The sequence below is a fragment of the Hyposmocoma kahamanoa genome, unplaced genomic scaffold (genome assembly GCF_003589595.1).
Source record: "Hyposmocoma kahamanoa isolate Upper Pololo Valley unplaced genomic scaffold, ASM358959v1 78, whole genome shotgun sequence".
Taxonomy (NCBI): domain Eukaryota; kingdom Metazoa; phylum Arthropoda; class Insecta; order Lepidoptera; family Cosmopterigidae; genus Hyposmocoma; species Hyposmocoma kahamanoa.
Window position 1 is genome coordinate 21,272,407 of NW_020653945.1, and position 18,278 is coordinate 21,290,684.

Here is an 18,278-nt window from a genome sequence, read left to right on the forward strand (position 1 = left end):
GACCCGCCCCCCAGACGAGTGAGGCCGTGCAATGCAGACTCCGGAGTCCCTGTCCAGAGCCCGCTGGTTTCACTAGGGGATCAAGCGAGCAGCGAACTGCCTTCGACTTCTCCCCGTACGTCTGCGCCGGAGCGGGTGCGCGTCTGCCGCGTCCTCGCGCACCCGCTCCGCGGCCTCCTTTTGCGACATAACCTCTGCGAAAAAGGAGGCCACCGCCTCCCAGGACTCCTCGCTATCGAGCATGGTGGCAACCACGCTCGGCAGCGAGAGGTCCTGCCCTACAGTCCCCGTCAGAGTGCGGCGCTGCTCATCCCACCGGCTACACACCTCTAGGGTGTGTTGCGCGGTGTCATCCGCAGCACCGCACTCGTGGCATGACGGGGACGGTTCCCTCCTAGCCACCTTGTGCAGGTAGTGACCGAAGCAGCCGTGCCCGGTCAGCACCTGCACAAGGTGGTACGACAGTGGCCCGTGGGACCGGTTTACCCACTCTACGAGGACAGGGCGGATCGCCTCTATGGTACGAGCGCCATAGGGGGGATCCGCCAAGCCCTCTTTCCACCGGTCCTGCATGCGCTGCGCCGCGAGGCGGCACTCCCGCTCCACCTCTTGGGGAGCGGGTCGCTCGCCTCGGTCCCTCATTCCCCGCCGGTAGGTGCGGACCTCCGCCAGGACCTCGGCTTCGAGGTCCCACGGCGGAGTACCGGCGAGGACGCATGCGGCAGCGCAGGCCACCGTCCTGTACGCCCTGCACATTCTCAGGGCGACCACCCTCTGGGGCCTCCTCAGCAGCGACTTCGTCGCCGCTGATAAGGCCCCACTCCAAATGGGAGCCCCGTATAAGGCCATACTCCGGGTCACCCCGGAGCTTGGGTACCCTGCCACAGGGACGATTCCAATTTCGTTAATATTATTTAGTTCTAGCTTTAGTTCTTTAAGCTTCTATTATATTTTAATGCGTAGTTTGTTTAACATATAAAAGTTATAATTTAAAATATAAAAGGATGTCAGACTAAATTAAAACTTTGTACAAATAAAGTAATTATCACTATATGTCTGTAAACAATCATGTAAAAAAAAACATATCTCATTTAAAACGAACATTTAAAATCCATTAGCATCTTCAATCAGTGCATTGATGAAAAAAATAAACGTTTACCAATTCACAAACACAAATTGGCATTCACCTTATTTATTATTTATTAGTTTTTGAAAATACTTCCGTGTTATTTGAAACTTGTTTTCATCCACTGCAATTTTTTCATAGTCCATGGATAGAGGAGGACTGTGAAACCACAGTTATATATTATAATACAAACTTACTTGAATGATTTTTAATATGTATTGATATTATGGATTACTAAATTCCTATGGTTTAATTTTCTCTATAAGTATTCATTACAGGTTTGAAAAAAGATCATTCCATTTTTTATTTTCATTTATTCAATATCGAACAAAAAACAACTCTTCAATAAATATCCAGGCGGAAAACTTAAGGTATCTTTGACTCGAGCCTGTTACATAGGGCGCACTATAAGTTTCTGGAACTGGCCACTTACATAAACAATATTGAAAAAGTAATTACAACATTTGAAAATGGAACTTTATGGCTGTAGTATAGAGTTGTTTTATCTGACTGTCACTTGTTTTTACATTGTGGCGTAATTTTAGAAATTGGTTGTCTACATCACCATGGATTTAACTCGTGAAAATTTTCGTACTATGATTTTCTACGACTTTAAGTGTAATTTAACAGCTCAACGGAGCTCCGCTCGACTTCAAAGTGCTTTTGGCGATGAAGCACCATGTAAGGCGGATATTTATAACTGGTTTGCAGAATTCAAACGCCGTCGTGTAAATCTCAGTGACGAATTTCGTGATAGTCGCTCGTCCACGGCTGTGAACAACAAAAACATCGATGCTGTGCGCCGTATGATCAAAACAGACAGGCATGTGACATACCATGAGATTCGGACATCTTTAGGCATAGGTATGAGTCTAATACAATCAATACTACACAAACATTTAGGTGTGAAAAAGCTGTGCTCTCGGTGGATCCCACACAATTTGACTGATGCTCAAAAAACGTCACTTGGTGTAATGCCATGCTTACCAGATTCAACGAAGAGGCGTCAAATTTGGTGTGGGACATAGTAACAGGTGACGAAACATGGATTTATAGTTACAATTCCAAAACAAAGCAACAATCGAGCGTATGGGTATTTTTAGATGAGCCGACCAAAGTGGCGCGCGTGCTTAGTGCCTCTAAGCGGATGATTGCTTCTTTTTTAATAAAACTGGACAAGTGACTACTGTTGTTTTGGAGAATCGTCGTACCGTGAATAGTGATTGGTACACGACCATTTGTTTGCCGGAAGTTATTGACAAACTCCGTAAAAATAACCGTAAACGCCGTATCATCTTGCACCACGATAATGCCAGAAACTTATAGTTCGCCACACGTAATCTATTGATTGAGCTGATACCGTTGGCATAACGTTGAGATTCGAAAATCACGTGATAATTCTATATAGATAAAATTGACTTCGATATTTTTTATCATTAGTATCATTAATTTGACTATACATGTCGTTCTGATGCTTACTGTACCACATTATTTTTCATCATTTTTTGCAGATTCCTAATGAAGCTGGTATTCTTCTAAAGTAAAATAGAAAAATTACAAATAGTATAATTTCATGTAGCAGGACACGATTGTCAAAGAAATTATGAATTTTTTGTACAACAACAGGCTTAAGGGAAACAAAAACGAGGTTCTGCTATTTAGTGGTAAGAATTCTTTTAAATAAGTCTTTTTTAAGCAAACGACACTCGTGCTTCTCCACGACCATTTGATAAGCCTTTCAAATCCAAGATAAATAAAATTTTACCCGCTCACGCGATGCGCTACCCCCACCTACACGGCCCTTAAAGGATAGGATAAACCTACCGCAAAATGGCGGCTATCTGGTTTCGCAAATTAGAAAAGCATTCAGTTTAAATACAAGTTTTTATATATAAAAATTATTATTCTGCATTGCTAAATAAATACCCTCCGTACTACCAACAAAAACATCTCAAATAAAATGCAGTAATACACTGCAAATCCTGTGATTAAAAAGCACTAATGAAATTTTTGGTGTACTTGGATAAATATGATAATATTCCGTTAGAGTGGTTCTAACGTTTACCATGAAATTACTCCTTAAAGTATAGTTTATAAACATTTATATTCAGGGTAAACTTAAAAAACGCTACTTGCAGTATGTTTTCAATAAATAAACACCGAAATGACCAACCCAAACAATAACACTCACACGATTGTCGTGACGTACTTTTGAAGTTGTTTATTTTTTTAAATGACAGACCCAGGCGTTAAAAACTTTATGGTTTGCTAGAGTAGTTACCGAAATAGCAATTAGTATTAGTTATTTTACCTGTTATAACTACGATATCCAATAAATCGGTATAAAATCATCACCGGCACCTCAAGGTGTGGTATGCGTCCACGGCTGCATGTATCGCGTGAGCGGTTAATTTAAGTATCCAAAAGAGTGTGACCACGTGTTTCATTTTTGCAATGAGATACAATGCTAAAATGGAAGATTATATTACAAATTAACAGATTGTTCATTGTGAATATTAGAGTATTTGGCCAGTACTGAACCCACCTGATAATTATAATAATAAAATTTTTTATTAACATAAATACTTACTTGGTGCTTGGTACTCAGTGTTGGGCGTTAATCAATTAAATTTCAAACAGAAATTCAATCAGATTAAAAAATCAATTCAATTGAAATCAATTGCAATTAAATCAACTGCGACGCGTCGCGAATTGCAAATTTAATTGCAATTAAAATCAATTCCGGCCCCCCAACCGGCCCCCAATCGGCGCCCCAACCGGCCCCCCAACCGTATATATAGATATATGCGATTGTGATAATTGCTGTTTCGCTATTGACAATTAATTAATTGTCAATCTTTAATTGCCAGAACAATTGAATTTTGCCCAACACTGTTGGTAGTTGGTGTAACGGGCTGGTGTCTGCAACTCGACGGCAAGGAGCCTATTTTGCGTGTGAAACATAAATACTTATTTTAGATAATATATAATAAATTATAGGATACAACAGATATGAACTAAAATAAGACAGATAGCCAGTATTTAAAAATGGAGCTGTCGGAGAATGTGTCACAAACTCGTCTTAGGATTGCATTGTTAGAGACAAGCACTCTTTTCCAAAATGAGGTGGAATACGAGTTTCAGCAAACATGCTCGACGCTCTGCAAAATCTAGTCAATGTCACCAGGATACGGAACAAGTCATTGTATTGAATCCTCAGAGTGTTGTAAGATTTCCTAGTGAAGCTGATCCATAGCTGATAGGTGTACATAAATAATATGCATTGGCAAATAGCCCTAAACAAGGTCACCTTGACTTGTTTATTGCATTTCCCGAAATTGCGCGCGACCTTCATGCCTTATCAGTGATTTTTCCATATTCAAATAAAAGAAGTATAAATTATTGTGTTAATGATCATAATAACATGCGGCAACAAATATTTTGCTTTCGAAAAAAAAAATTGAAATGGAATGTTCGATTTCTTTTTTTTTTTCTTTTGACTTGAGGGTTCTACTGCTTTCTGTATCAAAACTACCTCACTGAATTGAAGGGTATGGAGAGCCAAGTCAAGCACAGGCAAATATGACCTAAGATCAATAACCAACATGTTTCGGCAAAGCTAATGAACGTTTACGGGCGACGTATTTATGCCTCTCGGCAGGCAACGCACTAGCGGTACTATTAAGGACCTTTCTGGAAAACATTATCACTAACATCTTTACATTACCATTATCTGTCAAGAAGACTTAATGGTTTGTGTACCATTTGAAAAAGTATTAATTTTCAGCATCACCAATAGCACCGCTGCCAGAGTACATAGCGCCAGCTTCACAATACAAAGGCCGACGTGTTACCTTCCAGCGCGCAATGAAACTTACAATTTTAGTTGGGCAGTGCTTTGGAATACTCCCCGTTCTGGGTGCTTCTCATGTCGACACTACTAAGCTAAGGTTTGTTTTAATTTTTTCCAAAAATCAGCTCTCAATTGTTTCTACTACACTAAGGGTGAAGCCAGACGAGCGTAATTTTTTGAGTTGTGGGTCGCATTTTTCGAGTCGCTTAATTTACGCTGCTAAGGTTTCATACAAAGTTTGGTTTATACCACACCATGACGCAAAATGACGCAAATTACGATCGAACCTCATGACGTGCTTGTGTAGGTGGAGAGAGGGATGAGAAAATGAAGGAGAGTGAAACATTTATTGGTAGTACTTTACTCGTTGATCTGGGTGTTCACATAAACTTTCACATCGAAAATGAAACTGCCCACACGTTTATCAATGATTGGATATACCCAGCTTCTTTTTTTATTCTAACATTATGTAATGCCTTATAGATGCACAATATTTTTAATGGATTCATTACACTATGTGACAGAAACGCTTAAACGCAACTGAATAAAAACGATTGACTAGCGCCTCCTGGCATTGGCACTACGCGACTCAAAAAACGCAACTCACAACTCACAAAATTGTGCTCGTCTGGCCTCACACTAAGGTCATGAATTCGCAACATGGCGTGGTGCGTTCAGCAGGTTCAAGGTTTGTGCGTACATTGTGTCTTGTATGTCAGATGTATCCAACGCGAGACACTCGTTTGCGCGCAATGTGCGTACATTGCAAACCTTGTACGCTAAACGCACCACACAGGTCACAGGTGTCCGAAATGTCATTTTGTCTTTAGGTGTACAAGCCATATTGGTATTTTCTCACAAGCGACATCCAAAGTAGGTCCGCGTTTTTTAGATTTGTGTAGTTTCGGATTATGAACGAATGCGAATCGGATGCATTGCGAAAACACGCTAAGAGTGAATAATACAATTCACGTCAGAACGCTGCAGTAACAAGCGTGCTGTCTTGTGCAATGAAGTTCAACCCTAATAAAACCCTTCATACACTCAAATATTTGTAATTGTATTACAAGTAACGTATCGTAACTAAGTAAAGATTCGTAGTTCAATAAACATCCTCCAATAACGTCTAGTATTTGTATAATAACCAATGTCATACGTTGACACGTCACATTCAGCTGTTATTACTGGGTCTATGATCATATGAGAATATTTTGAGTATATTATATTTACTCGGCGATTAAATGTTATTACGATAGTCGAAATTATTTTACCGATATCGAGTTCATACGTAATGAAAAACTTTTTTTCGAATCTAGATCGCGTATATATTCATATAATACAACTCGATACAGACGAAACCGACTGCATACAATCGAGATTGACGGCATGCAGGCGACATTAACTGCAGGCAATTATCGCTCGCATCTAGCTCAAGAGCTTAATGTAAAAATTGACATCAACATGTGACGCACGGACCGAAATAAATAAAAGTCAACTTACAATTTTTTTCTACATTCGCTGATTTCATTTATTTCTATTTATTATTAAGTTACTTGAATCTGTTTCAGAAAGGCCATCTGTGAAAAATAGACAAGTTTCACCAATTGTGTTTTGTTTTACCATTATATTGATTAAACCTTCAAATAATCATTACAAAAAAAGCTTCAGCTTGAACTTGAAGTCTCAAGTTTACTTCATGCAGTTGAATTTCGACTGCATGCAGTTAATGCGTGAAGTCGTTATGAACTTTAAGGACTGTTAGCAGCCTATTTGTTATGATTACTAATAGGAAGATTAAACACAAAGACAAATTCCTTCGATCGGACAGGATATGGTAATCGAAATGGTAGCTGTAAAGGCACCTAGTTGAGTGAAGAAAAACTTTCAAGGTTTCTCAAAGATGGCGCTACAGCAAAAACAGCCTTTAAAACCAAAATCATATGTCTGTAATAATTGATTAGAGAAATTCGAAAGGTCTGCTGACTCGATCAATAGCTCAGTTGGTAGAGCGATAATGTACAGGTATACTCGTATAGGCATTATCGTGGTTCAAGATGACACGGCGTTTACGGTTATTTTTACGGAGTTTGTCAATAACTTCCGATAAACAAACGGTCGTGCACCAATCACTATTCACGGTACAACGATTCTCCAAAGCAACAGTAGCCACGTGTCCAGATTTTTTTTAAAAAGAAGCAATCATCCGCTTAGAGGCACTTTGCACGCGCGTCACTTTGGTTGGTTTCGGCTCATCTCCAAGGACCCATACGCTCGATTGCTGCTTTGTTTTGGGATCGTAACTATAAATTCATATACCCTTGTATGGCACAGGCGTAGCTTCGTGTCCTGTCAGATCGAAGGAATTTTCTTTGTGTTCGATCTTTGTATTAATAACCGATCTCCCACTGTTTTTATGTTATTATTTTCCAATTACAGATTCACATTTTGTTCGGGGAGGTGTGTGTATGCAATAATAAACATTATAGGACAAGGTTTAATGTTTATCCTCTGCGTGCTCAAGTTATTTAAGGAAACTGACTCTTTGTTGGCCTCTAATAGTAAGTTTGACGCTTATAATTGTAAATATAGTTACCTTATGAATGATATCAAATGACGGGACGAATTTTTTTTATAATATCAAGTGACGTCACGAACAAGTCGTGCGCCATGTGGAAAGAGACACGCCTGTCCATAACAGATGCAGTGTCGCTCAGAGCTTTAAATCGCAAATTCTAAGTGGCACTCCCACTGCGCCTGTCATCCTGAGACAGAAGTTGACAAATCCCATATGGCTGGAATTTCAGCAGCACCCTTACCCTTCAAAACCGGAACGCAGTAATGCTCACATTATTGCTTGGCGGCATAAATAGGTAAGGTGGTACTATCCTGGACGAACTCTTTCACAAAGAGCTCTACTGCTTTGAAAACTTGTGACTGGTGGCAATCGGTTCGCCAACATATAACATTTGCAGCACCACTTACAACTATAAATCGCAAAGATCTGAGGGAACACTACCACTGCACTTGCCACCCTAAGACGTAAAGTTGATGAATCCCATATGCGTGCAGTTGCACCAGCACCCCTACATTTCAAAACCGGAACCATAGTATAATAAAACAAGTATGATAACTCCATACAAACGTAGCCACGCGGTTTGTTTGTGTGCGAGCCCGACGCGTGCGGACGCACATATTCGTATAATTTCGCGATGCACTCGCGTCACATATCCCGGTTATCCCATGCGCCTTTCATTATTATGCGAATGTGTGCTTCTGTACACGGTGCGCGGCGGGCGCGCACACATATAAGCTGCGCTGTTACATTTCTAAGGAGTTACCATACTTTCTTTATTACACTATGCCGGAGCGCTGCATTGCTCACTTTACTTCTTGGCTATAGAAATAACTAATAGTAAAAACACATCGATGTAGTGTCCATGTTGAACGTATAATATAATTATAAACATAATGTAGCAGACAGTCACAACTTACTGATATTAGGGAACTTGCTGATATTACTGATGCTAGGGATTACTCTGTACCGTCTAACTAGGAGGTCTGTGATGCGAATGAAGCTTCATAGTTGACATTGTATATTAATTTAGTCAAATTCGAGTATTAATTATTTGACAGTAATTGTGTCGGACGGATATCGGACAGAGTCATTATACAAAACTCCTTTCCTAAATTGATCCAAACACGCATAGTGTTAACCGTTAGTCGTGAATGTTTACCCTTATTGCTTAGTACGACTAATTTTTGGCATGACAAAATGGATGCCTACGATAAAGCTTGGGTTCAGTTAGCTAAGATCGGGATACGGGATACGAATACGGGATCAGATGGAGGAAACAGGGGGATGCCTTTGCTCAATAGTGGGATACATCAGACTAATTGTAATGTAATTGTAATAAGAATGCCACGTGGTTTTAGAATCGAGCCATTCCTACTCTTCCCACGGGTGTCGTACGAGGCGGCTAAGGGGAGATCTCCAATGCACACTAAGTCTGTTTGTTCGTGACAGGCGCTCACTGTCTTTCAGCTATCATGATTACTTGATGCAGCAGGGAAATGCGAACCATATTGACAGGATTCATGTAGCTCTTTACGGCCTTTCGATGCATTCCAACGCATGGCCATCGACCACAAGAGAAAAGACACGAAAGTGATTTGTACCCGCGCAACTTCTTGTTCTCTATAATCGAGCTTACGCACAGATGACCCTAGCCTCAAATAGTCACTGTTATCGAAATTGATAAGAAGTACTAAATAAGAATAAATTCAATTTATTTCTAAAAATTTCGTATATAATAACAATTATTTTTATTTTGTCCATTTTTTTATATTTGGTCGTAGATGGAAGGTCCATATTTGAGCCAATTAACGTATACTACAAAGAGAAGTCCTGGCTAACAGACGTAACAACGCCTAGCGCAAATAAATGGGACTAGAAAGCTAATTTATTGCAATGAGTTCCTCACAAGGAATAAAAAGGCACTTTACGAAAATATAAATAAAAAACACTAACAGTACTTAGCACAAAAAGCGGATTTATTTATCAACAAACTTTGTTTGGCAACTGTAGTTATTCTGAAACGGTAAACACAGGAACATTTTATAGAAAAGAAATATACAGAATCTTGAACTTACTTTCAGTACATTTCGACTCATCCGTAGAACAAAGATCAATGTGCAAGACTACTTGTTCTCAGGCCCACAGTACATTTCGTTCGTTCTTCTTCGCTGTGGATATCAGGCCGACTGTTGTTCGATTTAATATTTCCGAAACGAAATAAGATATAAAAAAATTTAAAACACCTTTACACAGGCCTTAGTTTGAATAACGAAATTATGTATTCATCCTATTTTCGCTGTATAATCACATCGGACTTTGTTCTTCGGGTGAGTCGATTTATAAACATGCTGAATTCAATGTGAGGATAAGTAAAGTAGTTTCCGAGTCAATTGCTGAAGTATCTACGACCAATTTTGTGAAATATGATGACGGCGACTTGATATAACTAGACTGGTCATAGAACAAGCAACGTCGTAGTTAAATTACATTCAAAAATTATGATATGATATTCGCTGGCTTTTGATTTGTTCGCCACCAAACGTAACTTCAAACCACAAATGAGCAGAAACTAGGCACAACATAATTTTCAATTCTGGAAATATCTATCCACATTGAGAAATACCATCAGGCAAAATTGTAATTGAAACTACCAACCTCAGTGGCCCGCCCGTACTAAGGGCGCTTGATAATTAGATTCCTTGTTACGATTTCCTGCAAGACTAGATTAGAAATACATTTTTTCTAAATTGTTTCTGGCAGCTTTGGATAGTGTCTTCGGAGTTACTCTAGTACTCGTAGTACAAAGAATTGCCTATTGTGAAACCAGGTAACTGATGTGGTCTGGCACATTATTATTATTATAAAAAAAACTGCATACTGCATTGGTGTTCAGAGCACTCAAAAACTTTATTCATTTAAGAGCTAAGCTCATGTGAGCCTAGCTCCTCCCATACGTGACCTCATATTTACGTCGCATTAATCTAGTCAATGTAACGTATTCTAGGAAATCCTTTACCTCGCTTGACTTGGTTGTTTCCTTCTCTTTTAAAAACTTGGCGTGTCGCCCAAGGTAGTCTACCATGTTCCCACTTTTATTCAAGTTAAGAAGACTTGAAAGGGAAATTGTTAGTCTTTCTTATAAGGGTATTTTTACAAACGTGTTTTTTTCCTACTACTTGGCAAAATCTTCCCTTTCTAATCATCGCTGCCACTGTCATAATGTAATAAATAGTTTTTTTCTAACTCATCTTTCCACGTTTCGCACGCCTCTCACGTTTTCTCCTCTCATGTTCCTATGTCGAGGTATTATAATAAGAAGAGGAAGGAATTAAAAGCTAAATTAAAATATACTTGTCGGAAATGGTCATGAGTATGGACAGAAAACTGCGAGACTGAGGTGCCACCTGCAGGTTACAGAGTGTATCGCGCGCTTCCTAAGCCGGTGGACGTCAACGGAGTCTGAGTGGGGAACAGTGGTGGTAGACGAGAGAGGACACAGTGATGGTTAAACTCTCGGGCTACACATACGCCACCTAGAAACTGTCCTGCGTTTCGCCTAGTGTCTAATTTGATCGTTATAATTAATAGAAAGGATAAGTTGTTATTCGATTTCAAAGTGATTAAAATATACAGTGTTGCCATTAAACGTAATTTTATTGCACGATTCCTAAATCTGCCCAACCGATGTCTTAAGATTCAGTTCTGACATACTCACATTTAATATTATTTTATTGCAGCTTCAGTAGTATTTTTCAGTTCAAATTGCCTAACAGGAATTCTATTCCTTCGACTTGCGAGGATTTGGCCGAAACTTTCACAGTTCGTGGCCAAGACAGAAGCGGCCGATCCCAATTTGGACAAGACGCTTGTCAGAAATTGCAATATCTCCTGCATTCTTATTCTTTCTATGGCCTTTTGTAAGTACATATCGCTACGCATGACAAATATTCCAAATAAAAAAATACTGATATTTGACTTATTATACAGCTCTGCTGTTCTCGTATACAGAATACCCTAAATGTGAAAACAACCAACTTTCCGTGCGACAATATTGGGTCTGTACACGATTGGTTGACTTTAGCTTTGTGCGGTAGATTTTTTGAAACAATTTTTGATAAAAGTATGTGGTTTTATTTTTTTTTTATTCAACAGTAAATGCTTTTATTTGAACGGAGTATGCTTTTACATAATAATTGTTTCCTAAATGACTTTTGCGTAGAGATAAAGAGCAAAATCAAATCGCAGCGTGAGTAATTAAGAAACCATTTGGTTTGAAAATATGATCCGACAGTTTGAATTATATTCTAAATTTTAATACAAAATTGCTTTTCTACGGTGTCGCGTCAAAGATCTAAGGAAGCACTAATAACGTGTGAATATGAATTTTCATCTTTAATTATCGTAAGATTTTTTTAAAATAAACATATTTTACATAAAAATGACAACAACACACAACTTTAACTTGAAAATGCATCGGTTTAAACTTCAGACTAACATGTAATGACAGACACGGTCTGCGACAAGACTATTAAACATTTATGTTACAATCTACGTATAATGGTATTTTGAGTTTAGCTTGTGGGTTGTATAAACATATGATTACCTGTTAAATTTACTCAACTACTAGTTTAATTTTATGTCAACATTTTCAGTGGAGCACTTTCTGTCTGATGTATCCTCGATTGCTATTGCAATAGACTGTCAGCCTGAGACAAACGTTTATGACGCTTTCATATACCAAAGTTTCCCTTGGGTATGGACTTTTGTACCCTACAGTCCTGTGATGGGATTCCTAGTTATCGTAAGTTTAACAATTATGAGGCTTACCCTGTGAAACATATATGTAAACATAGTGTATAATAATATTGAATATGTAGCCTAGTATCTCTTTAAGCCTAAAATTTTTCGCTTTCGAAAAGGATTTTCTGATTGATTTTGCCCGTATACCTTTTTCCCTAAAATATTTACAAAAAAAAGCTACTTTGGATAGCAAACACAACATTGAAACAAAGATTTATAATATGTTTTCAATATCTCTTCCAGTTCATCAACATCACGTGTACATTCAATTGGAACTTCGCGGACGTGTTCGTTATCTGCGTCAGCTTGTATCTGACATCACGGCTGCAGCAGATTAATTACAGGATAAATGCTGTCAGGGGAAAGGTTACAAGATTTACATTATTTTGGAACTCATTACATGGGTTGTATTTATGACAATTTTGACGCTATTCGAGCTGCGTGTGACACGCATTCGAATAATACTGGCTTGGAACATTTAACCAATCAAATTTTTGATATATGCTCTGAGGATACTGGCCATTATCGTTCACAATTGATTTTTTAAAGTGTAACAACGATTTTTCAAAATATTCACCTTTAGTACTTGCAAGATTTCGAATTTTGTCAGGTAACAGGAAATGGACCATCAGATTTAAGTATATTGGTAAACTATTAATCCAAAGAAAATCGTAAAGTAATAATATCTTCCTATTTCAGCAAACACCGTCATCGTTCTGGCGAACAATGCGCGAGGACTATAGCAGAGTAAGTCATCTTGTGAAGAAAATTGATGACGCCGTCAGCGGAATAGTCTTCTTATCCTTTGTTAACAACTTATTCTTCATTTGTCTTCAACTTCTACATACGCTCGAGTGAGATCATTTATTTGTCTAACTTGTTTTATCCTACTTGCTAAAAAAAATTTACTTACTTATAATCTGTATTTTTTGAAGACGGAGTAAATTGACAGCTCATTGTGCAAAAGTGTTGCCCACTTGCGAGCAACTAGTGATTGCAATCACGTCGATAAATATTCTACCAACTATCGACTGAATATTGGTCACGCTTAAGGAATAAATAGTCAAACTGTTCCATTTACATCGTCTTCGATTAGATTCATCCGATTACTGAGCAAAAGCTCATTCAAGTTGACTAACAAAAATATACTACTGTCGGAATTAGTACAAGATACGAATTATATAAAGAGGGGAAAACCTAACGAAGGCGAATGGAGGACTATGTACTAACGATGTAGGTCCTGAGCAATTGGTACTTCAAAATGCATCGAGAATTTCCTCGGGTGTTAGGGTAGTCGTCGCATTCAGTATGTGGCAGATATGTGTCCGTGGTTCCCACAACTCACATCATGCACCCAGGCAAAAGTATATCGAAGGTCTATGTGCAATTACAATAATTCAGTTGATTCGTTCGTTTTCTTATTAAAGAAAAAACCGCACGTCAGTTTCTTGTCAACCAAAAAAACAAAAAAAAACCTAACCAAACAGACTTTAAAAAAGAACCCAACCTTTTAAAATTTCAAGAAACGCCCAACTAAACCACAAAAAGGTTCCAAACCAAAAAGACTAAGAACATTAAGAAAAAAGATGTTCATGCAGCGTATTATGCTGCAATGTATACTATACTATATACATTTTCCAAATAACTTAAATTTCGTTTGGTAAAAAAAAATTTTGAAATAAAGCCTGTGTCCCTGCCGCTCGACCCAGGCAAAATGAACCGTATTGGTACGGGAAAAAATTTAATTTGAGCTGAGGTAGAGTCGACTCTTAAAGATCTAAATTCTTTCCTCAATTGGTATCTCAGCCATAAAATGACTTTCTTTTCTCCCTGTAGACTGATCAACTTGAATTTGGTGTAATACTATGGAAATTCGATGACATTACAATAATGTGGTAATCTTGATCTGATGCTGCGACCAGACCAGTCTGCAGACTATCCAACTCCTTCATTGCTGGTAGTAGAATTATCGTATTTAGACTCAAAAAATTGATCTCGACGAGTTGTTCGACGGATGGTGACTTTATTGAACATTTTGAGGGCATTGTTTTGTCACGGGTGGTTTTTTCAAATTTTAACTTGATATGTATGTCATTTTCATAGGGAAGGAGTGAAACAAACCCCAGGCTGTTATAGCAAACTGGACGAAAGGTAAAACAAACTGGTAATTTAGTAGTTTGTAGATTCTACCATCTCATTAAGTAATAATTGTGACTTTTTCATTGAAAAAAACAACCGACCTCAAGAGTTTGCTTCCATGAGACGTGACCACCACGAGTGTGCATCCTTTCAAACAAAAAAAGAATTTTCACAATCGATCCACAATTGACGAAGATGAAATTACTGAAAACATGCATAAAACATACATGCAGCCGAACGCATAACCTCCTCCTTTTTTTGAAGTCGGTTAAAAATTACCAGTATCCTTAATATCATATTGGAGAATAAAAACCATTCTTCTCCGCAATATATAAGTAGTAAAACACTCAAATTTCCATTAACTAAGAACACGTTGTTACAAGAAATCTTATGCTGTTTGGTAATTTGATATCCTCCTACTTCAACTTGTTTATAATTTCTAACTTCAACATTACCAAACTACTATATCAAATCGAGTTCTTAGGTTTTCGCGATTGTTACACATAGGAAATGACTGTTATTCCGAATTTAAATCAAATTTAAATTTAAATCTAAAAATTTAAAACCGGTTTGTTTGAAAAAACAAATATACGCGATTTAAATCCAGAAAAACAGTTTCATTTCCTAACTATACCAAATTTGGGAATTGTTGCAAATGGAAGTGTAGACAAGTAGATAGTTTCATTTACAAATATCAAGATATGTTACAATAATCAAATTATGAATTAACTTTAAAACGTCATCAACCCATTTTATACATCCCATTGCTGGGCACGGGTCTCGTTTCAGGCGAGGGGAGATGTAAAGTAGACTATAATCTCACCCAATGTTAAGCGACAATGAGGACAACGACGATGGGCGTTGGTCTAGCAAATGCTTGTTATTTTATTGATTCATTTATTCCATTAGACGTTCATTTGAAAATTGATAATAATTATAAATGAATAACAAGTTTAGCATGGCATAAAATAAAGCACATATTTAAAATACGTCTACATTGGACGTTCAGTGGTAAATTATTTCGAGGTACAAAATATCATCGCGTTGTTTTATTCTAACCACGAGGCTTAATGACCTATTTTCTTTGAAAATTATTAACAGTGTCATACTGTGGTAGACCTTTGTGACAATGTTAATTAAAATAAATAGGAGACTATAGCATCGTCAATATTTACTACAGTAAATGGAAATATAGTGGTTGACACTTTCAAGGAATTATATTTCAGAATCATTCGATTTGCAACAAAATATACTGCGTTTTTCCGTCATGAACATGTCTGCTTCAGTAGCTTTCAGTGCTTGGTCTTGTGATAACTACGTACATACATATACTTCACGTCCTTTTCCAACCGGCGGTGGTAGAAAGCCTTCTACTCGTTACACTCCTGACACACACAACTTTCGCCTAATCCACACGCATCAGTGCTTTCATACATGTTCGTCTCTGGGTACTCGTAATCTGGGCTTTTTTTGGGACGTCTTCAATTTGGTCAAGCTACGTCCGCCTTAGTCGGCCCTTACCATCTTGCCCACTCACTCTCAGTTTTATCTATCTTCATTCATTCGCTATCTCTACATGTTCGAACCATTTATGCATCCCTTTCTCTATCTTTGCCACTACATCTTGTTCCACGTCTTGTCACATTATTCCGTAATTTGCCCATCTTAGACAGTCTAGCTATACTTCTCATCATCAACTTACACACATCCACTGCTGGACATAAGTCTCCCCTAGAGCACGCCAACTCTCTCGGTCTTGTACCGCCTGCATCCAGCCACAGCCGGCCACTTTATTCAGGTCGTCCATCCATCTTGCCGCAAGGCGTCCCGCACAACGTTTTCATTGACGTGGTCGCCACTCCAGAACAAGTCTGCCCCATCGGCGATCAACCCTCCAGCAGACATTCCACTGCCACTTAAGCTTACTGATTTTGAGAGCTATGTCCGTCACATTAGTTCTCTGACGTATAACCTCGTTAGGGATTCGGTCCATCAGATCAACCCTAAGCATAGCTCGTTCCACTTATGGACGAGGCCTGTCGTTAACGTCCACGTCTCGGCTGCGTAAGACATATCTGGTAGAACGCACTGATTAAATGCCTTAGGTTTTAGGCTTTGTGGGATTGACGATCTGAAGATGTGGCTAAGCTTCCCAAAGCTACACTTCTGAAAGCTCTCAATGTAACTTATTGGTTTTATTTTATAGGCCAATGCACGGCTACGAGCAAGCAGTATATTTCATATACTCCTTTTCGTTTCTACTAGTAAGATCGTTGGCGGTATCTCTGATAGCCTCGCGTATCCATACAGCGAGTCGAGCGGTAGCGCCGGTCTTGTATGACGTTCCTTCAGATTGTTATTGTATTGAGGTAACTGTACTGTCCACTCATATAATTATGATAGCATTACAAACGCATATTGTCTTTTTACATATATCGGTGACCGCCCGTGGCGTGAACAGGCGTGAAACAAAATGTTTTGTTGGTAGGTTATTTTGCTCTTAAGCCAACACCTTAACCTAAAATAATTAACTCGTTTTCTTGTCCTGGAGTTGCTCATTCAGGTACGTTTATTTTAAGTTCTGATTAAATAATATTATATTTATTAAGACAAATATCACTGAATATAATAATATAGGATTAAAATATGGAGAAATTAAGACTCCAAATTAATAATTGATTGTACTTTTTAGGTGCAAAGATTCTTACATCACATTCACGGTGACACAATTGCCCTGACTGGCCTTCAGTTCTTCAATGTAAAGCGAGGATTGGTATTAACTGTAAGTTATATATCATGAATTTGATCTAAATCACAGTCTCACAATCTTGATACATGGTAGCACCAATCCAATTAATGAACTGTCGTATACCGTTATATTCTGGGTATTTGGACTAACGGAGTCAATGTATTAAAAAATCGGGATCTCCAGTCATTAGGGCATTAAACATTTACTCAACCACTCAGAGCTTTAAATTGCCAAGATCTGAGGGGCACTACCACTGCACCCATCACCCTGAGACAAAAAATTGACAAGTCATAAATGTGCCTTTTAAAATCGGAATGCTCACGTTGCTTGGTAGCAATACTTCCTTAGACGGACTTTTTTTATAAGGAGCTTAACATAAAACAAAAATAATGATTAACTTTAAACACAAAGAAATTCTTGCATTTTGTTACAGATCGCAGGAACTATAGTGACATACGAGCTGGTTCTTATGCAGTTTACCGGTGTGACACCAACTGCGGCTCCCACTTCGTCAACAACACTTCAATCTTCTGCATAAACTAGTCAAATATTTGTCAAAACATCATTTTTTAAATTTTACTTCGCCCAACGAGAAAACTGCCAATAATGAATATCATAAGACCAGAGATGCATCTTGTTCAACGCGGAGTACTTCAGGAATCCATTCATGGCTTTCTGTTTAAAATAGTTGACCTATATAAAATAGTTAGTCCGACTGCTGGGCACAGATCTCCTACCACAATGTGAGTGCTTAGGGTGTAGATCCCACGCAGGCCTAATGTGAATTGGAAAGTACACACACAACGTTAAATTGCTTTGCCGATGTGTGCAGGTTTTACTCACGGTGTTTTCGTGGTATTTTCCTTCATCAAAAAGCTTACGGTAAATTTTAAATTAAATTTCACACATAAATTTCGGGAAAAACAGATGACCTGATGACCTCAGAGATCAGGTCATCAGGTCTCTGCTTGAGGGGTAGGTCAAACCATTTAGGTTTTTTTTATATCATCAAGTGACGGGACGAACAAGTCGTGCG

General features: G+C 38.4%; 1 protein-coding gene across 1 annotated transcript; it reads left to right on the top strand.

The window, feature by feature from the left end:
• The first annotated feature begins 4,970 nt into the window (after nucleotides 1-4,970).
• LOC113233144 (gustatory receptor for sugar taste 64f-like) lies at nucleotides 4,971-18,029 on the top strand. The gene is made up of 10 exons (XM_026468151.1): nucleotides 4,971-5,076; nucleotides 7,416-7,537; nucleotides 11,292-11,471; nucleotides 12,207-12,355; nucleotides 12,598-12,720; nucleotides 13,054-13,208; nucleotides 14,458-14,505; nucleotides 16,700-16,862; nucleotides 17,186-17,275; nucleotides 17,676-18,029. The coding sequence occupies exons 1-10, from the start codon at nucleotides 4,994-4,996 to the stop codon at nucleotides 17,778-17,780; spliced, it is 1,218 nt and encodes a 405-aa protein (XP_026323936.1). The 5' UTR covers nucleotides 4,971-4,993; the 3' UTR covers nucleotides 17,781-18,029.
• The last annotated feature ends 249 nt before the right edge of the window (nucleotides 18,030-18,278 follow it).